Source organism: Drosophila serrata, unplaced genomic scaffold, assembly GCF_035046125.1.
Source record: "Drosophila serrata isolate PLE 108 unplaced genomic scaffold, ASM3504612v1 contig_362, whole genome shotgun sequence".
NCBI classification, from domain to species: Eukaryota; Metazoa; Arthropoda; class Insecta; order Diptera; family Drosophilidae; genus Drosophila; species Drosophila serrata.
Genome location: NW_028257260.1, coordinates 2,597,199 through 2,616,820, shown reverse-complemented (window position 1 = coordinate 2,616,820; position 19,622 = coordinate 2,597,199). Strand labels below are relative to the sequence as shown.

Genomic DNA, 19,622 nt, shown 5'->3' with positions numbered 1-19,622 from the left:
ATAGTAGATAAAAGATTTTTAATATAAATATATTGAAAGATATCCAGTAAAAGTAGAATTTTATGTATAATATATATATCCAATATTGTAAACAATACAAATTACGTAGATAGAGGTCCACTTGATTTTGTTTTGTACTATCGCGATAGTAGATAACAGATTTTTAATATAAATATATTGAAAGATATCCAGTAAAAGTAGAATTATATATATAATATATATACCCAATATTGTAAACAATACAAATTACAAAAATAGAGGTCCACTTGATTTTGTTTTGTACTATCGCGATAGTAGATAAAAGATTTTTAATATAAATATATTGAAAGATATCCAGCAAAAGTAGAATTATATATATAATATATATATCCAATATTGTAAACAATACAAATTACATAAATGGAGGTCCACTTGATTTTGTTTTGTACTATCGCGATAGTGGATAAAAGATCTTTAATATTAATATAATATATTTAATATGTTGTGGATAAAAGATCTTTAATATTAATATACTGAAAGATAACATGTAAAAGATTAAGTATATATATATATATTTTTTTTTAAGCCGATATTGTAAACAATACAAATTACATAAATAGAGGTCCACTTGATTTTGTTTTGTACTATCGCGATAGTAGATAAAAGATTTTTAATATAAATATATTGAAAGATATCCAGTAAAAGTAGAATTATATGTATAATATATATATCCAATATTGTAAACAATACAAATTACGTAGATAGAGGTCCACTTGATTTTGTTTTGTACTATCGCGATAGTAGATAACAGATTTTTAATATAAATATATTGAAAGATATCCAGTAAAAGTAGAATTATATATATAATATATATACCCAATATTGTAAACAATACAAATTACATAAATAGAGGTCCACTTGATTTTGTTTTGTACTATCGCAATAGTAGATAAATCGATATTTCGGTATCGAATCGATAGCTGTTTTTTTAACTACTTCGACCTGTAATTAGTTTTATTTTTTCGAAAAATAAACTAAATTAGCGAGTATCCTCTAGGTCCGATTGCAGGTCCTGTACTTGCACCTAGCCGGGCATACTTTGCTGCTGGTCTCGCGGGCTTGTGGCGAACGAAACAAGGCCACATCGAATATTCGCGATGAGTGCCCAGCCTAGCCCCCTCATGAATCCGCAGCAGCAGCAGCAACAGCAGACCGAGCAGGAGAAGGTATGCCACGCACGGACTTAATAGTTGCCAGGTCAAGTTGACGCTTCTCTTCTTTTCTCCGCCAGGTGTACCAATGGATCAACGAGCTGGCGCACCCAGACACCCGGGAGACGGCCCTGCTGGAGCTGAGCAAGAAGCGTGAGACCGACTTGGCTCCTATGCTGTGGAACAGCTTTGGGACAGCCTGCGCCTTGCTGCAGGAGATTGTTAACATTTATCCGTCGATAACTCCGCCGACGCTGACGGCGCATCAGTCGAACCGCGTATGCAATGCTCTGGCCCTGCTGCAGTGCGTCGCTTCGCACCCGGAGACGCGCACGGCCTTCCTGCAGGCGCAGATACCGCTCTACCTGTATCCTTTCTTGTCGACCACCTCCAAGACCAGACCCTTCGAGTACCTGCGCCTCACCAGCCTGGGCGTGATTGGCGCGCTGGTCAAGACGGACGAGCAGGAGGTGATCACGTTCTTACTGACCACGGAAATCGTGCCCCTCTGCCTTAGTATCATGGACAGCGGCTCGGAGCTGAGCAAGACCGTGGCCACATTCATAATCCAGAAGATATTGCTTGACGAATCGGGTCTGTCGTACATTTGCCAGACATACGAACGGTTCTCGCATGTGGCCATCACCCTGGTGAGTACTCTGGCATCGGATCCTTGAAGCATTAGTTTTATTTTTCCTTATCCGTTTTAGGGAAAAATGGTTATCCAACTGTCGAAGGACCCATGCGCCCGCCTGTTGAAGCATGTTGTCCGTTGCTATCTGCGCCTCTCGGATAATACTCGGTATGTATGGATGGACTGGACTTGGTAACATGAACTGCAATTCTCCTCCATCTATCGCTTGCAGCGCCCGGAAAGCCCTGGGACAGTGTTTGCCCGATCAGTTGCGTGACGGCACCTTTGCCTTATGCCTGCAGGACGACAAGTCCACGAAACAATGGCTGCAGATGCTCCTTAAGAACCTGGAACTGGGCGCCACACCGCAGCAGATTGGCATGTCGCCGCTTGGTTCCTAAATCACTGCCACACTCTCATTCACGCGCTCGCTATAATTCTGCCAAAGCTTTCTGGCAGAACCGAAATTGTACAAGAAAGGAAGCTAACTTTGGCACGCCGAAGTTTTTATACCCTTGCAGATAGAACTTCGATCAGTAGGAATTTCATTTACCTATACATATTATATTTACAATTTTACATCCACAGATTTCGACTTTCCTTTATAACTAACGATCGTTTGTATGGCAGCTATATGATATAGTCGTCCGATCCGCCCCGTTCCGACATATAGACGAGTGAAAGTATGTAGAAGGACTAACTGCAGTTTCATTGAGATAGCTTCAAAACTGAAAGACTAGTTTGCGTAGAAACGGACAGACGAACACGGCTTAATCGACTCGGCTGATCAAGAATATATATACTTTATACGGTCAAAATTATAATACACTCCAAGGGTATAAAAATTATAAAATTGTATGTACCAATATATTAATGTTAATATTAGTTTGTCCCCTGATAGCATATAACTAACAAAGTAAATAAATAACAAAAAGGAGTTTAAATTGACATTTGTTTATGACTGGAATAGGAGTTTTCCCAGGTTATATGATCTTTTCCAGCTCGCTGTGAAGTTTGATATTACACCAATCAATGAAGTATATGGATAGATGATGCCAGAGCAATATAAGTGCTTACGTGTAAAAATAATGCACTTAATAAACAATGCCGCCTGCGCCTTAAACCACAATAAACTGACTGTCTCATCTGCCCCATAATTCTTGGAATATCTTTTGTATACAAATTCCTGGCGACGCGGAGGCGTAAACAAAATCGAATTCGAATTGCGCAGGAACCGGAGAACGCTGCGAGCATGGTGGGATTATATCAAGGTTAGGGGCGGAGGGTGGTGCTGGGTGGATGCAGTAAATGACACTCACTCTCTCGCATGCAGAGGCCACCGCCTGTTGCCATCCCTCTCTATGTGGCAATCAAAGAAAAAGAGAGGTAAGAGCTGCGGTAACGGCAACACACGTTCAAAATGCATATAATATGGACACTTAATACAGCTTGCGATAATTACAACAGTTACAATTACAATATACACACATGGAATTAACTTGTAAACACTAACAGCGCAGCCGAAATTGACTCCTTGCACTAGACATCACTGAGCAGACTCCAAAAGGTACTGTACCAAACCTGTAGGTTGCCTATCAAAACACGATCTTAGCATACACGACTGGGGAACGGTGGTGCAGTGGATGCGATGCGATGCGATGAGGACAGTGGACAGTAGACAGTAGGCAGTAGACAGTACTGCTGTGAGGTCTCCACGTTCGGAGGAGAGCTAACTACGGACCAGAGACGTCCGCGGGTAGGGGACGGGAATCCATTTGCAGCTTAATTGGGCGACTTGGCCTGCCCGGCGGAAGCAGCTGCCGACGCCCGTCGAGCCATCTCGGCCTGCGGCCCACCTCCGTCGCCGACAGTGCCTAAGTTCGGGTTCGGGTTGGGATTTGGGGCCTGGGTCTGGAGCTGCGGCAGGGCCAGCATCTGGTCCATCAGGTCGAAGCCACTCTTCCAAACCAGAAGCTGGGCGCGCAGCTTCAATTTGCTGCGGTTGCGAAGCAAATGCTTCTCCATGGCGAAGCCGCTGCGGGCGCAGGCAAAGTCGCAGGCTCGCTGCCGGAGCACCGGGCAGATGTCGTTGTTGCCGTCACCCACATAGAAGACATGGTCGTAGCGGATGCTGCGCCGCAGGTCCTGTTCGATGACAAAGTGCTCTAGGACGCGGCCCTTGCACAAGTTACTGGCACTTAGCTTGCAGTCCGACTGCTGGTGATGGGCACGGACCACCAAGCGCCCGGTGGCGTCAAATTCGGCCGGATTGGTGAAGACAGCCAGGAAGCAGTCGGCCAAGTTGTGCGCCCGCAGCCACTCCTCGATAAAGACACTGTTCGAGTCACTGATGATGATTAGGTCAAACTGCATCCGCTTGGCCAGGTGCTTGATCAGCCGCACGAATCCTGGCACCTCGGGGATGCCGCGGATGGTGTCGCGAATGCGCGCCTCCGGCACTTGTTGCTCATGCAACAAGCGGAACACCTCACCCATGTACTCCGTCCAGCAGTCGTTCTCCACCAGCTCGTGGGCGCGGGCACTGGTCACCTCCGTGGGCAGCAGGTCGCGGACCACAGTATCCGTATTCTGCGACACAATTGTGTGGTCGAAGTCGAAGGCCGCCAGCCGACGGCGCTGCTGCTTCACCAGCCTGCAGCTGGCCACGGCCTTGGCCACGGCTACGGCGTCCGAGGACGAGTTCGAGGACATCAGTTTTTATGCACAAGATTTGAAATTTTTGAGAACGCGAGCGCAACAAATCAACTTAATTTGTATCCCGAAGTTACAAAATAGAGATGCAAGAACTTCGATGAAAACATCGATGCATCGATGTTTTTTTAATTTTCTAAGGCATCGATATTTTTTCGACCATCGATGTTTATGTGCCATCACTATCAAGGGATTCAATTTGCCCGCCACAATTTTCACGCCAGATTTAGCTGATTTATAAAAGTTAGATAGGTATGGCAACGTTAGAGCTCGAGACTCTAAAGCTTGGCAACGCCGAAGCTGCCGTTACCATATTCAGTTTAAAAACTGCCGCCTTCGTAACTGTTGCAAGCTTGTTAAATCGTTCAAATCAATTATAAATGAATGAATAAATTAAAACTTTTAAAGAATAATTTAATATTTTACCCGCAAGTCCGGAAAACCCTTCTTGTTTAATTTATCAGCTTGATGCGGATATTTTTAACTGGCAGCCCCAGTTTTTGGGATACTTATTTACATGCCCATGAAAAAAGCCAAATTTGAATATCCTAACAATTTTTATTTTTTTTTAATATTCTCAAGAAATATCATTTAATAAGTTATTAACACATAAAACAAACCAAGAGTAGTATTTTGAATTAAAAAATGTTTGTTTTTTCTTATATTTTAACATCATTTTCATTTCACTTTGGTTTGCTGATTTTTATTTGTTTGTTATCGATCCATTGAAATATATATATGTATCATCATATCGGGACTTTCCCGCATATGTTAAAAGTTGTATATTAACTTCTTTCGCTCTCGACTCCATCATCCTTCATCACGTATTCTCCTTGTTCTCTTCTCCTTTTTTTTGTGAATTTTTCTTAGATTTTTGTTTAGATAAATGAGTACAGAATAATTTCAAAAATTTTGATGCTTCATTAGTAAAAGTTGTAAAGTTTGCTATTAGACCTTAATTATATACACATTTAAAATAAATCATATTCCAGTAATTCAGTCTTATGAAATAAACAAAAACTTAGGTACGTTATATTCAGCTGGTAAATCAATCAATCAAAGAAACAATCGTCTAATGCATTTTTTCAATCAATCAAACAATCAAATGTGGATTACTTATAGTTTTTCGTCATAATTAGGCTTGGCTCTTTGGTAAATATTGGTTGGCGTTGCTTTTGGTTTTAGAATTGTCTTCAAATACTTGTGTTTCGGCTGTGTGTGCATATCTATGCGTGTTTAGGTGCTTCCTTCCTGTTACGTCACTTCCGGTTTTGGTGTGCTGTTGCTTTTCTCATTCTAATTCTCAGCCTGCTTACAGATGTCAGTTAAAGTTACAGTCACTGTTACAGTAACTATTAAAGTTACTCATAAAGAAAATTTTATAGTTGCTGTTAAAGTTACTGTTACTCTTGCAGTTACAATTACACTGAGCATACACAGACAATAGAGTAAGAGTAAGTGTTCCCTGTGTGTTTATTATTATTTTATTTAGTGTGTTTAGTTTTTTTTTTATTGTTGTTCTTATATCTCCATTCGAAGGATTAATAAAGTAAACCATAGGTTATAGTAAAATGCATACGTTTGTCAACGGAAGCTTTTTGTTTTTCCCTTCACATTAATCGATATATTGTTTAAGTTTACTTGATTTGTTTCTTTCTATTCGCTTCAAATTGGAACTGTAGAAAATCTATTAAATCTATCATATTCCCATAACAGTTATCTTAACTTGGTGGTACCGAAATAACCGAAAGGTGGAAGAGCAAGCTGTTTTAGCCCGCAGTTACTGGATTGCCTGTACTGAGCCGTACCTGTTGTTACATACATACATACATACATATGTAGGTAATATATCGGGAGGGACCTCTTCCGAGCGCACACCCGGCAGACAGTTGCCGCTACACACCTTAGTCCCTAGTAAATTCATCCGTTCAACTAAAAGGTTTGACCCAACATTGTAAATGAAACAAAATATCGACTTTAGCTCGGTATGGGACTGTCTTGGTCGGTGGTAATCGGCGGTCGGCGATCGAACATCGATCGGTAATCGAAACTATCGGAGGAATGTGGGCTCGACGGGTTCCATTTGATTGAGGTTTCAACTTTAAGCTGTGTGGTAGGATATGTTATTCTTTAGTTGATGCTTTTGCTTCTGAGTATCGTTTCTTTTTAGTTGATTCTTTGTCGTGTTGCGTTCATAAAAATATACATACGCACTGTATTCGCTCTCTGCCTGTATGCCTCTGGTGGTGTATGTACAAATCGTGTTATCGAACAAATCGGGGGGGCGCATTAAGTTTTGGACAATTCGATATTTTTCGATAAACTAAAGTGTGGTTTAAATACACAGTATATGTATGTAGTTCATAGTGCAGGACTATAGCTTAAGTAGTTGGTCCAGAGAAACCAGGAATTTGAAGGAGTGCGTGTGATTAACTGCATACATAGTTTAATTTCTGTATTCAGTATTTCGATTGCTGCTACCTACTGGTTCAGGGGGTGCGTGGTGCATACTGATTTGGCACTCGAAATTGAATGAATCAACGAATTGAACTTAAAATTTGAATATGGAATGGAGTGTGAAGGAAATTAGTCGAAATTAGGCTATAAATCGAATGTCTTAGACGGTAGGTTTGTCTATAAATAGTTGGTTTGCAATGTTGCGGGGCTAGATCGAGTCGAATTGAGTCGAGGGCTAACCCTAGGTTATTGAGTTCTGGATTGTGTTCGTGTCGTGTTTGTGTGTGTGGGGGGGACTTTGTGTATGTACAGAGTTGTGGAATACAAATTTGAATAAATGATCAGAAGTATTATATTCTTAAAAATTTGTTGATTTTGCTTTAACTTTGCCATATACTTGAGTGTAATTTAGTTAAAAATAGTTAGTTACGCATGGTTTGCTTGTACATAGTATATAAAGTGGAAAAAAGTATGCTCGTACGTAAATGTAAATGTTATTATTTTTTTTTTGCTTTTGTTTTTGTTTTTGCTTTCATCATTATCATCATCATTTGATTTTTGTTAAAGTTATCCTTGTGTTTATACATATTTGTAGTTTTATGCTTGCCATCGTTTATATTCTTGGTTTAAGTTTGAATAGCTTCGATAAGTAAATATTTTGTATTCCTTTGGTATTTGTTTATATGGTAATTCTCATAAATATATATGCATATTCATATAATTTTGGTTTTTGCCTTGGTATTCGATAAGTAAAATGAATTATTGTATTACAACGAATGCGAAATGCCGCTTAAAATGAGTTTTAGCTTAGCGCGAGCGAGCCTCTAGGATTAAAAAAAAACAAATAACATTTTGAGATAGATCCGAGTGAGACGACGGGCTTGGGACGGTTGACAGTACGACCCAGCGCCGAATAAAATGCATAGCGTAAATATATATAATATGTAAACAACAATAGAATCATAAATACATAAGGTACGTGTTTCATTTAGATCTCATAGTGTGGGGTAGTCCGTAGGCCGTACTCCTGACTTTGTGCACAGATCGTTCCCTGCGGCCCTGATCTCTCCACAACCCAGGGTTTCTTCTTCAACTATACTGCCATCCCGTGGCGGTGGGTGTGGGGAACTGCAGCTGCTGTTGGTGCCTAGAATGTACAGTTGTGCACGATGATGTATATTGCCAGTCCCCAAACACACCGCCACGGATATGCACGAGGGCATCATGCTCCATCTCGTGCTGAACAATTTCACAAAATATGCATACATATGTATTATTGGTATTACTTTTTGGGGAACTGGGGTGGAGTCTCTGGGTCTTGTGCTAAATGCCGATTGACAAACGTCACCCAAAACGATGGCCAATCGGTCTTGAGCACAATCGTTTATTAGTTATCGGATATTTGTGGGTTTTGCTTTCTCGATTCTCTCGCTTATCGCTAATCGCAAGGTTTTCGGGTAAATGGAATTCGATAACTTTGCACTGTAACTCTTTGCTGAACTAATAACCCATCGCTATATATGTATATATATTTTTTTTTTGCTTGTATAATCAATATATATGCATGTATGTATATTATGTATATATATATATATATATATATATTGTATATCGTATATGGTATAGGTGTATAATGGTGACCTCGCCGCCGGATGGCGACGCACGGAGCACAGTGCACGGTGAACAGTGAACGGTGAACGAACAGTGACTCCGTCGCCGCCACCGGCTTAAGCCTTGTATATGGGGAATGCATCTGCTTTAGCCTCTTGGTAACGACACACCTGGCCATATATCGTTAAACTTAACATCTCTAATCGTATTTACAAGTGAGTGAGCTTCACTCGGCAGAGGAGAGAGAGATCCATCTCCATCGACTGCCATCGAGATCGAACTTGGTGTGGGGCTTAAGCTGCTTTTGTTTTGATACGGGAATGGGGATCGAGGTCGGGAATGGGCATTGGGAATGGGTATCGTAACATACTGGGACTCCGATTGGTAGCTTCTGGGGGCAACAGCTTAGTCCTCCCACGTCGGGAACTGACCCTCGTCCACGAACATGCTGAACTGGCCGGTATATTGGCGCTCCATCGGCGGACCCTTTGTCTGGCCAACGCCAGTGGGCGGTGGTGGTGGCACAGGTCGAGTGGGGCCGCCACTGTTCCTGCCCGGCGCCTTTGTCGCCCCACTGCTTTCAGTGGCTCCCCTAGAGGTGCCCTGTGCCGACGATGAAGACGTCGAGGATTTACCATAGTTGTAACGTTGCTCTGTGGGATACAGGACATGTTAAGGATCAGTTGAATGTCAACATTGATAGAACTTACTTGAAGGCTGCTTCACTTCCTTGCTGGCCCAGACGGGCTCATGGGTTTGATTATATGACTGTTGATCCCACACGGCCTTCTCCTCGACGTTTTTGCTCTGCAAATGACAGCAAAGGATTAGCTATGGGATGATCAAGGTTTAGGCTATAGCACTCACATAATCCTTGTCCACATGCAATTCCAGATCGTCACTGGCCTGCTCCAGGCTGCTGTGCGTGATGCCGTAGTAGAAATACATGACGAATCCCAGGGACATCCATACGGTGAAGCGGACGAGGGTAAGGATGCTCAGCTTGAATATCAGATAGATATTCACCGTGATGGCAATGGCCGGGATGAACGGTAGTCCGGGTGTAAGGAATGCCAGCGCATATCTGGGCGGGAGAGAGGAAGCATTAGTCCTGGAACGTCCTTGAATGGCGGACGGAGGTCCGAGGTGGAGAGCGTATTACCTATTTTGCGGCTGCCTCGATATAATCAATAGTATCACAAATATGCCGATAAACAAAATGAAATAAATGAATGCGGCGAGGCCACCGGACCACCCAATGGCCGCGAACAGGTCCAGGAAGAATATGAGACCGAACATGATGCCCACTAGCTTGGTGACGTACATGCCTGCCGGCGGTCCATTGGTGGATTGGTTATATATCGGTGGAGTTGTATGTTACGTTTCCGATTCGGGTTTTGAGAAAGTAAAGGTAAAGAGTCAATTTCAATGGTAATTTAGTCAGCAGGTCATCGGGGAACCGGGTAGCGTATGGGGCAATGTGTGATAACAAAGTCCTTTCCCATTTCAATTGGATGAAGAAAGTTCATTCTTAATCGAATTAAGCATTTAAAAACCTCACTATTTTCCAAATGTACTTAAGATTCGAAAGCTTGGCGCTGTAAGATCTTCTAAACTTTCTTCATCCAGCGAAAAATATGATCTTTATCCATGAAAAACACCCATGAAACGTACCACTTTCGGTGGTGGCCTGACCGGGATTTATCCAGGGGAAAAAGCCGGGGCACAGGTACGCATAGTCATGTATCTTCCGGGTAACAAAGTTCAGGCCCATGGCATCGAAGGCAGTCGCCTGGCCGGTGGGTCCAGTGGGTGCTCCATGCACACTGCCGTAGAACTTGTTCTCTGAGCGATCGGAGACCAGGAACTGGTCATCGCGTCCACCTAGAAAGCCCTCTGGGCTGTCGTCGATGAAGGAATCATCGGAGTCGGACATGCCGCGCGTCACCCGCTTGATGGTCAGCTTCCCGGGCACCTCTAGCACCTCGGCGGGTGTGACATGGGCACGGGAATCACTGGCCGTTCCAGGTGCCACCGGTGTGCGCAGCTGTGCCGGTAGCAGCTCCACCAGCGAGGTGCTGTGTGGCTGGTAGCGTAGCACCAGGACACAGGTGGATACCAGCGTGTAGGCCAGCAGAGTGCCAATGGACATCATCTCGACGAGGATCTCCAGGCGCACGGTTAGTGCAACCAGAGCGGCGGCCACTCCGCTACCGATGGTTGCCAAACCGGGCACATTGGTGCGTTGCCACAGCTGCGACAGTTGCCTGGAAGGGATGGGAATTTACTAGAGCCCTTGGGTAGCCTTGATTAGGAGCACTCACCTGAAAATCAGCCCATCCTGGGCCATGGCATAGATCACGCGCGGCATAGGGAACATTGAGCCGAACATGGCTACCGAGAGGCCGGCAGTGGCACCAATGGCCACCACAGCACGGCACTTTGGAGCATTCACATACGACCACATCTGCACCAGAGCCGCTCCCGTGTTGATGTGATCATAGGGAACTGTGATAAATATATATTCATAATCCTTAAAGGAACAGAGAGAGAGAGAGAGAGAGGGATAGAGCGAGGACACTTACCCACTAAAGTAAGGACTAGACTAACACTGACGTAGGCAATTAGCACGACGACCAGGGAACCAACGATTGCCTTGGGAATGCTCTTTTGGGGATTGTGCGCCTCCTCACCGGTTGTTGCGATGATATCGAAACCGATAAATGCATAGAAACAGGTGGCGGCACCCGAAAATACCTGTATAGAAAGGAAATACTTTATAGTTTCAAGTTTAAGGATAAATCTGATATACTTACGCCACTCCAGCCGTAGGGTAGAAAACCCTGGTGCTCGGACCACGTCTTTGTGTCCACATAGAAGAGCCCAGCGGCCATGACGAACACCCACGTGGCCAGATTGATGGCATTGAGGGAGTGATTGAAAATGACCGACTTGCTGGCGCCCATCGCCAAAACGCAGGTCATCAGCAACGTAATTCCAAAGGCAATAAAGTCCGGGGGCTTGCCTAAGAGTCCAAAGATACAGGATATAGAATTTATATAGAATGTCTAGTTATAGTATATACTCACCGAATATCGTGCCAATGGACTCGCTTATCGTACGCGCTATGGTATTGCCAGTCAAGGAATCGAAACTAGAACTTAACGCACAGGCACAGGCACTTGTTCCTGGTTTGATAATAGAGATGAAAGTCGATCAGGATAAATGGGGACATTTGTACTCACCTATTAGATATTCCAATATCATGTTCCAACCAATTATAAAAGCTACAAATTCTCCAACTGCCACATATGAATACATATAGGCCGAGCCGGAAGTGTGCGGCACACGAACGCCAAACTCCGCATAGCAGGCGCCTGTTGAAAGATCAGAATTGATTAGAGATTAGGATCAGGATCAGCTAATCATGATATGGATGTGAAAGGCTTACTGGACTGGGAATTAGACAACTAGATTTAATCTTATTCAGCCTATGTAAAAAATTGCAATTATTATTATAGAATTTCGTTTTTAGTTTTATGATCAGTAAGTATCTTTCGACAGTAAGTTACTCTGAACAGGAAGTGTATATGACCAGAAAGTATGTACGATCATGTATGATTTATGATCTGAACAGTAAGTATCTATAACCAGTAAGTAAGTATGATCAGTTACTAACTTTGAGCACTAATAAACAATGACTTGCAACTTTTGTAACAACACATTTCTGAGACGTGGCCGGCAGCAGTCACTTCGTTCCGGGGATGTTAGAACTGGTTGGGAATTATATACATGGGCGAGATTTGTTTTGGAACATATTTAGGAGCAAGCTACTTGAATGAAACTATGGAGTTATTCTTCTATATAATTTCACTGGTATATAAGTCGGAGCATGGCGAATCGGAGGACTATATATATACATATATATAGCTACCATAGGAACAATCGGACGATATATAGAACAATAATCAGTAATTAAGTATGACCAGTAAGTATCTATGACCAGTAAGTAACTCGGAACAGTAATTAGCTATGATCATTAAATAACTATGATAAGTAAGTATTTATGAAAAGTAAGTAACTTTGACCAGGAAGTTACTATGATCAGTAAGTATCTATGACTAGTAATTAACTCTGATTAGTTAGTTTCTATGAACATTAAGTAACTATGAGCAATAAGTAACTCTGAACACTAAGTACCTATGACCAGTAATTATCAATGACCAGTAAGTATGTATAATCAGTTACTAATTTTGAACACTAATAAACAATGACTTGCAAGTTTTGTAACACAACACATATCTGAGACTTGGCCGGCAGCAGTCACTTCGTTTCGGGGATGTTAGAACCAGTTGGGAATCATATGCCCAGATGTTTGAGATTTGTTTTGGAACAAATTTAAGCTATTTGAATGAAACTATGGAGTTATTCTTCTATATAATTTTACTACTATATAAGTCGGACCATGGCGAATCGGTGGACTATATAGATATACATATATATAGGGCCCAAAGGAACGATCGGAAAATTTTAAGAAAAAAATTATAACTTTTCCAGTTTTCAACAGATTTTCATCAAACTTAATATATAGTCATTATATATTAATCTAGAATTTTGTGTAAAATCGGACAACTTTATCATATAGCTCCCATAAAAACGATCTTTAAAAATAGAGGAAACTGCAAAACGGTCGTTTTTAACATAAATATGTATAAATTATATTTTATTAATTTCTAGTGATCGAAGATCTATCTGTAAGCTTATATAAACTTCGGCATGCCGAAGTTACCTTCCTTTCATGTTTGTCATTTAAAATAATCAAGGCAAGTAAGTCAAGGCAGTTTTTAAATTAACTCAAAGCAATATCCCTTAAAACCTTTCTCATATTTAAATTACATTTCATAATGGATAAATCTCCAATTAATCTAGTCAATCTGTGCAACAATGGCCTTAGCATCCATGCGACTTAGTCCAATTAGCCTGACGACATTCAGAGTTGATGGGGACACGTCCTCCTAGGGACTTTCTTTCTGTATTTTACCTGAGAATATACTCGCTATGGCGGCTATAATAAAACTAATAATCACACCGGGTCCGGCTATCTTCTGGGCCACCATGCCGGCCACCAGGTACATGCCCGTGCCGCAGCAGGAGCCAATGCCCAGCGAGGTCAGGTCCAGCGTGTTGAGACATTTCTGTGGCGAGTAAGAGAAAGACACAGCTGCAGCTGCTATAGGAGGGGGATCCATAATCCTGCGTTTAAAATCCAGACTCACCGTTAGCTTGGGCTTCTGTGGCTGTGCGTTGCCGTCCTGCAGCTGCTTCACGTCCTTGGTGCGGATGAGCTTCGGCAGGAGCGTCGTCGAGCTGACTCCCGGCGGCAGGGGCACCCTGAACTTGACCTGCAATTGGAGCGAACGAGCAATTAATTCAACGGGGGCCCACGTTCGAACAGCTGCCACTGAAAGATGAGTGTCCTGGCACCATCCTTCCTCCCCTTCCCCCCACACCTCCCCCACAAAACACCCAACCAGAGGCGAGTGCTCTTCACTGATAACTGATGGCAAAGGACAGCACAGAGCAAGGACTTTGGCAATCGATTTTTTTTGCAACAAGTCCTGCCTGCCTGCCCTTTCACGCTGTTGAATCCACCTCCATCTTTGTAGATGATTTAAACATTGTCGAAAGGAATCTTACATGGGATTGCAGGTATTTATATTTAAGGATTGCAATTATAGTTGAGTTCTATCGGGTAAGCTCCGGTGTTCACTTTCACACGATTTGATATGAAAAACGATATGAAATACGAGTAAGTTTGTCATTGCGAATTCAGATACATTTTGACCTTATTTTCAAAGGAAGCAATTAATTTAATAACAAAATTACTTTTGTTCGTAAGTGGATAATGTCAACAATTTAATTTCTATTTTTAATTCAAAGCTTTTCCACCACGCCTTATTATTTTCGTCGAAAGCTAGCACATGATCCTGGAATTAATGAGAATTCCTCTTTTAAATACTTGTTTCTAGGAAACTCCAAATGCCATCGTCTGTCACAATGAACGTGCCTTGAATTATTTAAAATTGAAAGTCAACTTGATGCTAAAGGAAGTGTATTTCCATTTGGGGTTTGTCAAATCAATTAGATTCCTATTTTGAAGTCCCTGCAAGCATCACATATTCAATATTTCAATAAAAAAACGATTGTAAAAAGTTTGTCAAAACAGGAGCACCAAATAACTTATATTTTGAGATCTGTGAAATATAGGTCATAGATTTTTGCTCTATTTTAATTAATTTTAGATTCACATCTAAAATTATTGTATATCTTTCTTGAGTGAAAATCACCATAGGTTAAGCAGCGATTTTATCTGCGATTCGAACTCCAGAAGATTCTCTGAACTACTGACTCCTGGTTTTCACATTTCTGCCTAGGCAACCTCATCGCTTGCATTTCCGGCAGAGCCTTGCCCGCTTTGATGTCAGCCGCAGTGGCCAACTTCATTTGCTTTCCAGTTTCCCAGCTAAATGCCATGTCAGCGGGCAGATAGTCAACCGCAGATGTACCACCACCATTCTCTATGTCTCTATGGTGGGCAACTTGGTTCAGTTCCGGGACAGGCAACGGGCAGGCCTTGACGCAATCAAAGCAACCGGAGCAGCCCAGTCCTCCTACTCGTGGTCGTCCGCCGGATCCTCTGCGGCACATCCCATTTGCCATTTACTAGGAATCATAGCCATTAACCTTCGACCCGCTCCCTCGGAGCCCTCGTTCTCGAACCCTTTGTATTCCAACAAGTTGCATGCTGCGGCGACATTTGTCGTCCCCATTTATTTTTTCCCCCCTTCTTTCAAGGCTCTCCTGGAGCTTGGGCATGATAAGTTGGCCGCAGGTCCTGGCGATATTAAATAAGTGCCGCAACGACAGTAGTTTTATGAATTACATTCCAACTTGTATATTATATATTTTTTACTAAAACTATTTTTAGTATATATAATTCAAGAGGCAAGAAAGTGAAAGCAAACTAATATATTATTTGCATAATTGGAATTGCCACCAAAAATTAAAGGTCAATAGGGGACACTTTAAGTTGAACAAGTTCGGAAAACTACAAAAATTTCAATTCCTGCTAAATGTCAAGTATTCTAACCAAGTATTTAAATAGTTTTGAGCAAAGGATCATGTTTATAAACAGTGCAGTTAACTAATTAACTATAACAACTTGTTTTAAGGAACGATGCATACAAACAAATATAAACTTCCCTCCCGCTTTTGCTTGGGTATTCCTAGCTTCGACCCCCAGACAGTTCCTGTTCCCGGTGGCCCTTATATGTATATACACTTTTTTTTAGCGAGTTGGCGTTATAAATGGCTTGCCAGAGCCTGGGGATGAGTCGCACTCAGCTGCAGTGGCAGCCACACAAAAGGTCACCCCCTGTCCAGGAAGGATCTGGACGCGCTAGCAGAGGATAATCGCGAGGTACTCCAGCATCTACAAGTGGAAGACAACTCCTTAACCGAGAGTGAATGAGGCATCTGCACAAATACAAAAAAATTAACTGTTCTGTCCAAGAAAACAAAAATAATAATAATAATAATAATAACGAAAGATCTCGAAGCTTATTTACTGAAAATTACTATTATTATTTGATTTGTACTCTTTTTATATGATGGTTAGAAAAGATATATTAACTTCGCCTCGTTTATTTTTCCCTCTGTGCGGTGGTGCTTTGATGTAGCATACTTCTCGGCTGGCTAAGCTGGTCTTGCTGCCTTTCATACACTGCGTATGAGTGATATTGCCATAACAAAGCCCCGTTACGTTACGCTCGCCTCGTCTCACTTGCACCTAATCCGGCCCCAAAACAGATGCTTTATTTATAGAGACATACCCCCCTCCCCCCCATCCCTTCCTTCTCGTATCTCGCCCTCCGGCGGGATAAACTGGACAGCGGAATTGGGATATGAGGGGGATGTAGCTGGTGAAGCGGTTGCGGGATTGGGGATTTGGTCTAGGGACGAACGGCGGCTCCAATTACAGCTGCGGCTGTAAAGGGCCAGCGCAACAGAAGTGGCAATAAAGATAACGGAAAGCCAAAAAATGTGGGGAAGTGTGTGTGTGTGTGTTTGTGTGTTTGGCTGCGTGCTTGTGGGTTGCTGTGCCATCCCTTTCGCGCACTCTCCCAATCTTTACTTGTGTGTGTGGGTGCCTTCTCTTGTTGTTGTTTTTACGCTTCGGCATTGGAGCTCACTCAGAGTTACTGTAACTGCTGTTGCTGTTGTTGTGTCGTACTTGCCACGACTATGCTGTATGTGTGTGTGTGTGTGTGTGTGTGAGCGTAATTGTGTGGGTGAGCAGCTCCTCTGCCAAATGGATTTGCATAAGTTCACACGCAGACACACTGTGTGTATGTCTGTGTGTGTGTCTGCGTCGGCGTTCGGTATCATAATGACCTTTTTACGGCATAGCATTACAACAAAGCTTCATTCACACACACACGCACAGTCACAAATACACGCAAACGCACGCACACGCACTCGCTTTGAGGTTTTAATGTGTGTAAGGACTCCAATTTTAGCAGTGACCAAAACTCTGTGTCTGCTTCAGTGAAGAATTATTAATAAAAATACACCTTTCGGTGTGATTCCTTCTTCTTTATTTTACATCCTGGCTCACTCACCTTCTCTAGGACCAACAACAAATCCGATGGCTTCATTTCGCTTATCTGCTTCCTTTTCCGCTCGTCCTGTCTTCCCTTTTTCCTATCTTTTTCTCGCTCTTGCACACTGTTTGTCTTTGGCTCTGTCTCTGTCTCACCGACTCTGCCTTCAACAGTTATTAAAGCGAAGGATGGTGCAAAAAGAGCAGGCAATGTTGTTGTTGTTGCTGTTGTAACTGCTGTTGCACTTGACTGCGCTGACTTCGCGATTTGGGTACCGTTAGCTGCTGCTGTTGCTTAAGCTTGAGCTCTCTCGCTTTCACTCCCTTTCTCTCTTTCTCTCTTTATCTGTGCGAAAGGCGCGTTGTTGCTGCTCCTGCTGGTGATGGTACCGTTACCGTTGCTGATGTTACTGTTGCTTTTGCTGTTTCTTTCTTGTGCCTCACATTGATTTTTGTGTGCAACGTCATTCTATATTCAACAGATAACGGCTGTTGAAGGATCCGCACTCGTTGCTGTTCGTATTCAATTTTCACTTTCGGTTTCGCTTTTCTACCAGCACTGTCACTGTCACTGTCACTTTCTCTACCTCTACCGCTCCCTCACTTTCCCCACCGCTCGCCGTTGTTCCGCGCCTTCGCCTTCACGTGGCCCCAGAACACACACGCACACTCGCGCACCCGAACACCCGAATGGAACTGCAGAATGTCCGCTTGGGATTTAATATGAATTTCCTTTTTTCACAGTTGCACACACAAACAAAAAGTCGAATTGGACCGTTAATCTCTGCGTTTCAAAGTTAATTTTTGAGTGCTTTCAACAATTTTTCGGTCGCTTTATTGTAGCACGTTTCTTGCAGGCGGTCGCGCTTCTCGCCTCTGTATTCGGTGAATGAATGCCTGCGATTTTTCCGTGTGTATCACTTTTCGGTGGAGCAAAGCGATGTGAAGCGAAAAAGTGTGCTGCTGCTGCTGGTGCTGCTGCTTCTGCTACTGCTGCTTCTTCTTTCTACCATGGTAGAATTATACAAGGTAGTCTCGTCGGCAAAAGCACTCCGCTATTCATTACTCACAACAAGTGCGAGTGAGAGGAGTCTGCGTAGTAAGTGCGAGTGAAACGACAAAAGAGCTTTTAGTTTAGCCCTTAGATGGGCCATGGGGGTTAAATTGTTCATACATAGTAAAAAGAGTTGAAGTGTTTTATAACTTAATTTTTAATAGTTTGGAATTTGACATTAATCTTTGTTTTTGTTTTTGTAAAGCTATTTTTTTGTTTAAATTCTTAATTTTAAAATATATCCGAATCTTAAAGTAAAATTTTTTTATCTAAATTAATGTTTATGTTCTTAGCAGAACGACATCGCACACAAGGGTTAATAGTAAGAAAAAAATCGTCCGCACACAACCTTTCTGCTTGACAAACACGAACGCACTGAAAATAAGCCGAACGGTTAGGCAGCCGACGAGACTACCTTGTATAATTGTATCATGCTTTCTACTTCGCTTTTGGCCTTTCTTCGTGCCATTCCTTTCTGCAGGAGAGCTTTTCGCCTTACAGCACTTTACATGCGAAGCGGCGAAGTTGCCAGGCCGTGTCGCGGACATCTGGCAACGCCGCGTCTCGCGGACAGGAAGTTTCCTGTATCTATAACAGAGTTTCGCCTGACTTTGCCCCAAAGCTACAAGTTTCCCAACTTTCGATTTCGCTCTGCTCGCTCTCGCTCTTTCACACGCACACCGGCGCATACCCATCACATGCGCTCCCTCTCCTTCTCGTCCTCGTCCGCTCTACTGCCCTCTCACTCTCTCTCTCTCTCTCTCTCTCTCCGCTCGAAAGTAGGCAATGAAAAGTGCAAGCAACAAGAGCGCAAACGCACCCCAACCCACCACACTCTCCCCTCTCCACAATCCAACGTGCGCGTAGGCGTTTGTACTTTCGTTTTTTTTCGGCTTCTTTTATGTTTGTATGTGTGTATGTGTGCGAGTGTCTCTCAAGGATATGTAAATACACACGCTCCCCAGAGGCGCCGCTGTTATCCGAATTGTGTAACGGTACAAGCAGCTTATGTGTGCGCACCTGTTAGCTGTTACCTGTCTGCCCCCTCCCCCTCGACTGCTGCCGCCCCGCGCTGTCAAGCTGGCAAACCGTTATCGCATTTGAAGCTGCTCAAAGCTCAGCCATCAAAAGGGATAACGCTATCGCGTGTGTTCGCCACCATTCGTCGCTAGATGGCGCGCGAATATCCTGGATTTGCGCCGAGTATCGCTCAGAATCTGGCAGGACTTACCTCTAGCTTTAGAATGGCTATAGCATAAAAGCCCCAAGGACCAAGGAGTTGATATGCAAATCAAAAGAATT

General features: G+C 42.9%; 3 protein-coding genes across 6 annotated transcripts; 1 reads left to right on the top strand and 2 right to left on the bottom strand.

Moving 5' to 3' along the window:
- The first annotated feature begins 801 nt into the window (after positions 1-801).
- Rcd-1 (Required for cell differentiation 1) lies at positions 802-2,768 on the top strand. Of its 2 annotated transcripts, XR_015273102.1 has the most exons (5): positions 864-1,205; positions 1,271-1,840; positions 1,901-1,992; positions 2,057-2,360; positions 2,413-2,768. XR_015273102.1 is itself a non-coding variant. In XM_020942178.2 (4 exons), the coding sequence occupies exons 1-4, from the start codon at positions 1,137-1,139 to the stop codon at positions 2,223-2,225; spliced, it is 900 nt and encodes a 299-aa protein (XP_020797837.1). In that variant the 5' UTR covers positions 802-1,136; the 3' UTR covers positions 2,226-2,768. The 2 variants fall into 2 exon arrangements, 1 of the variants encoding a protein (XP_020797837.1); XM_020942178.2 differs by having other exon boundaries at positions 802-1,205; positions 2,057-2,768.
- Positions 2,769-3,218: 450 nt separating this feature from the next.
- On the bottom strand, positions 3,219-4,649 carry LOC110176003 (pyridoxal phosphate phosphatase PHOSPHO2). Its single transcript, XM_020942207.2, has one exon. The coding sequence runs from the start codon at positions 4,534-4,536 to the stop codon at positions 3,607-3,609; it is 930 nt and encodes a 309-aa protein (XP_020797866.2). The 5' UTR covers positions 4,537-4,649; the 3' UTR covers positions 3,219-3,606.
- A 425-nt stretch (positions 4,650-5,074) lies between these two features.
- Positions 5,075-18,278, bottom strand: LOC110176022 (solute carrier family 7 member 14). 3 transcript variants are annotated; one of them, XM_086839171.1, is made up of 14 exons: positions 17,286-18,278; positions 13,881-14,006; positions 13,646-13,799; positions 11,850-11,981; positions 11,694-11,792; positions 11,421-11,629; positions 11,190-11,361; positions 10,929-11,112; positions 10,279-10,871; positions 9,767-9,932; positions 9,472-9,688; positions 9,315-9,411; positions 8,975-9,257; positions 5,075-8,232 (listed from the first exon to the last, which is right to left on the bottom strand). In XM_086839171.1, exons 1-13 carry the CDS (start codon positions 17,319-17,321, stop codon positions 9,010-9,012), a joined length of 2,433 nt encoding a protein of 810 aa, XP_086695297.1. In that variant the 5' UTR covers positions 17,322-18,278; the 3' UTR covers positions 5,075-8,232; positions 8,975-9,009. The 3 variants fall into 3 exon arrangements, with proteins under 3 accessions (XP_086695297.1, XP_020797892.1, XP_086695298.1); XM_020942233.2 differs by having other exon boundaries at positions 5,075-9,257; XM_086839172.1 differs by lacking the exon at positions 17,286-18,278 and adding an exon at positions 14,302-14,433 and having other exon boundaries at positions 5,075-9,257.
- Between the last annotated feature and the right edge of the window lie 1,344 nt (positions 18,279-19,622).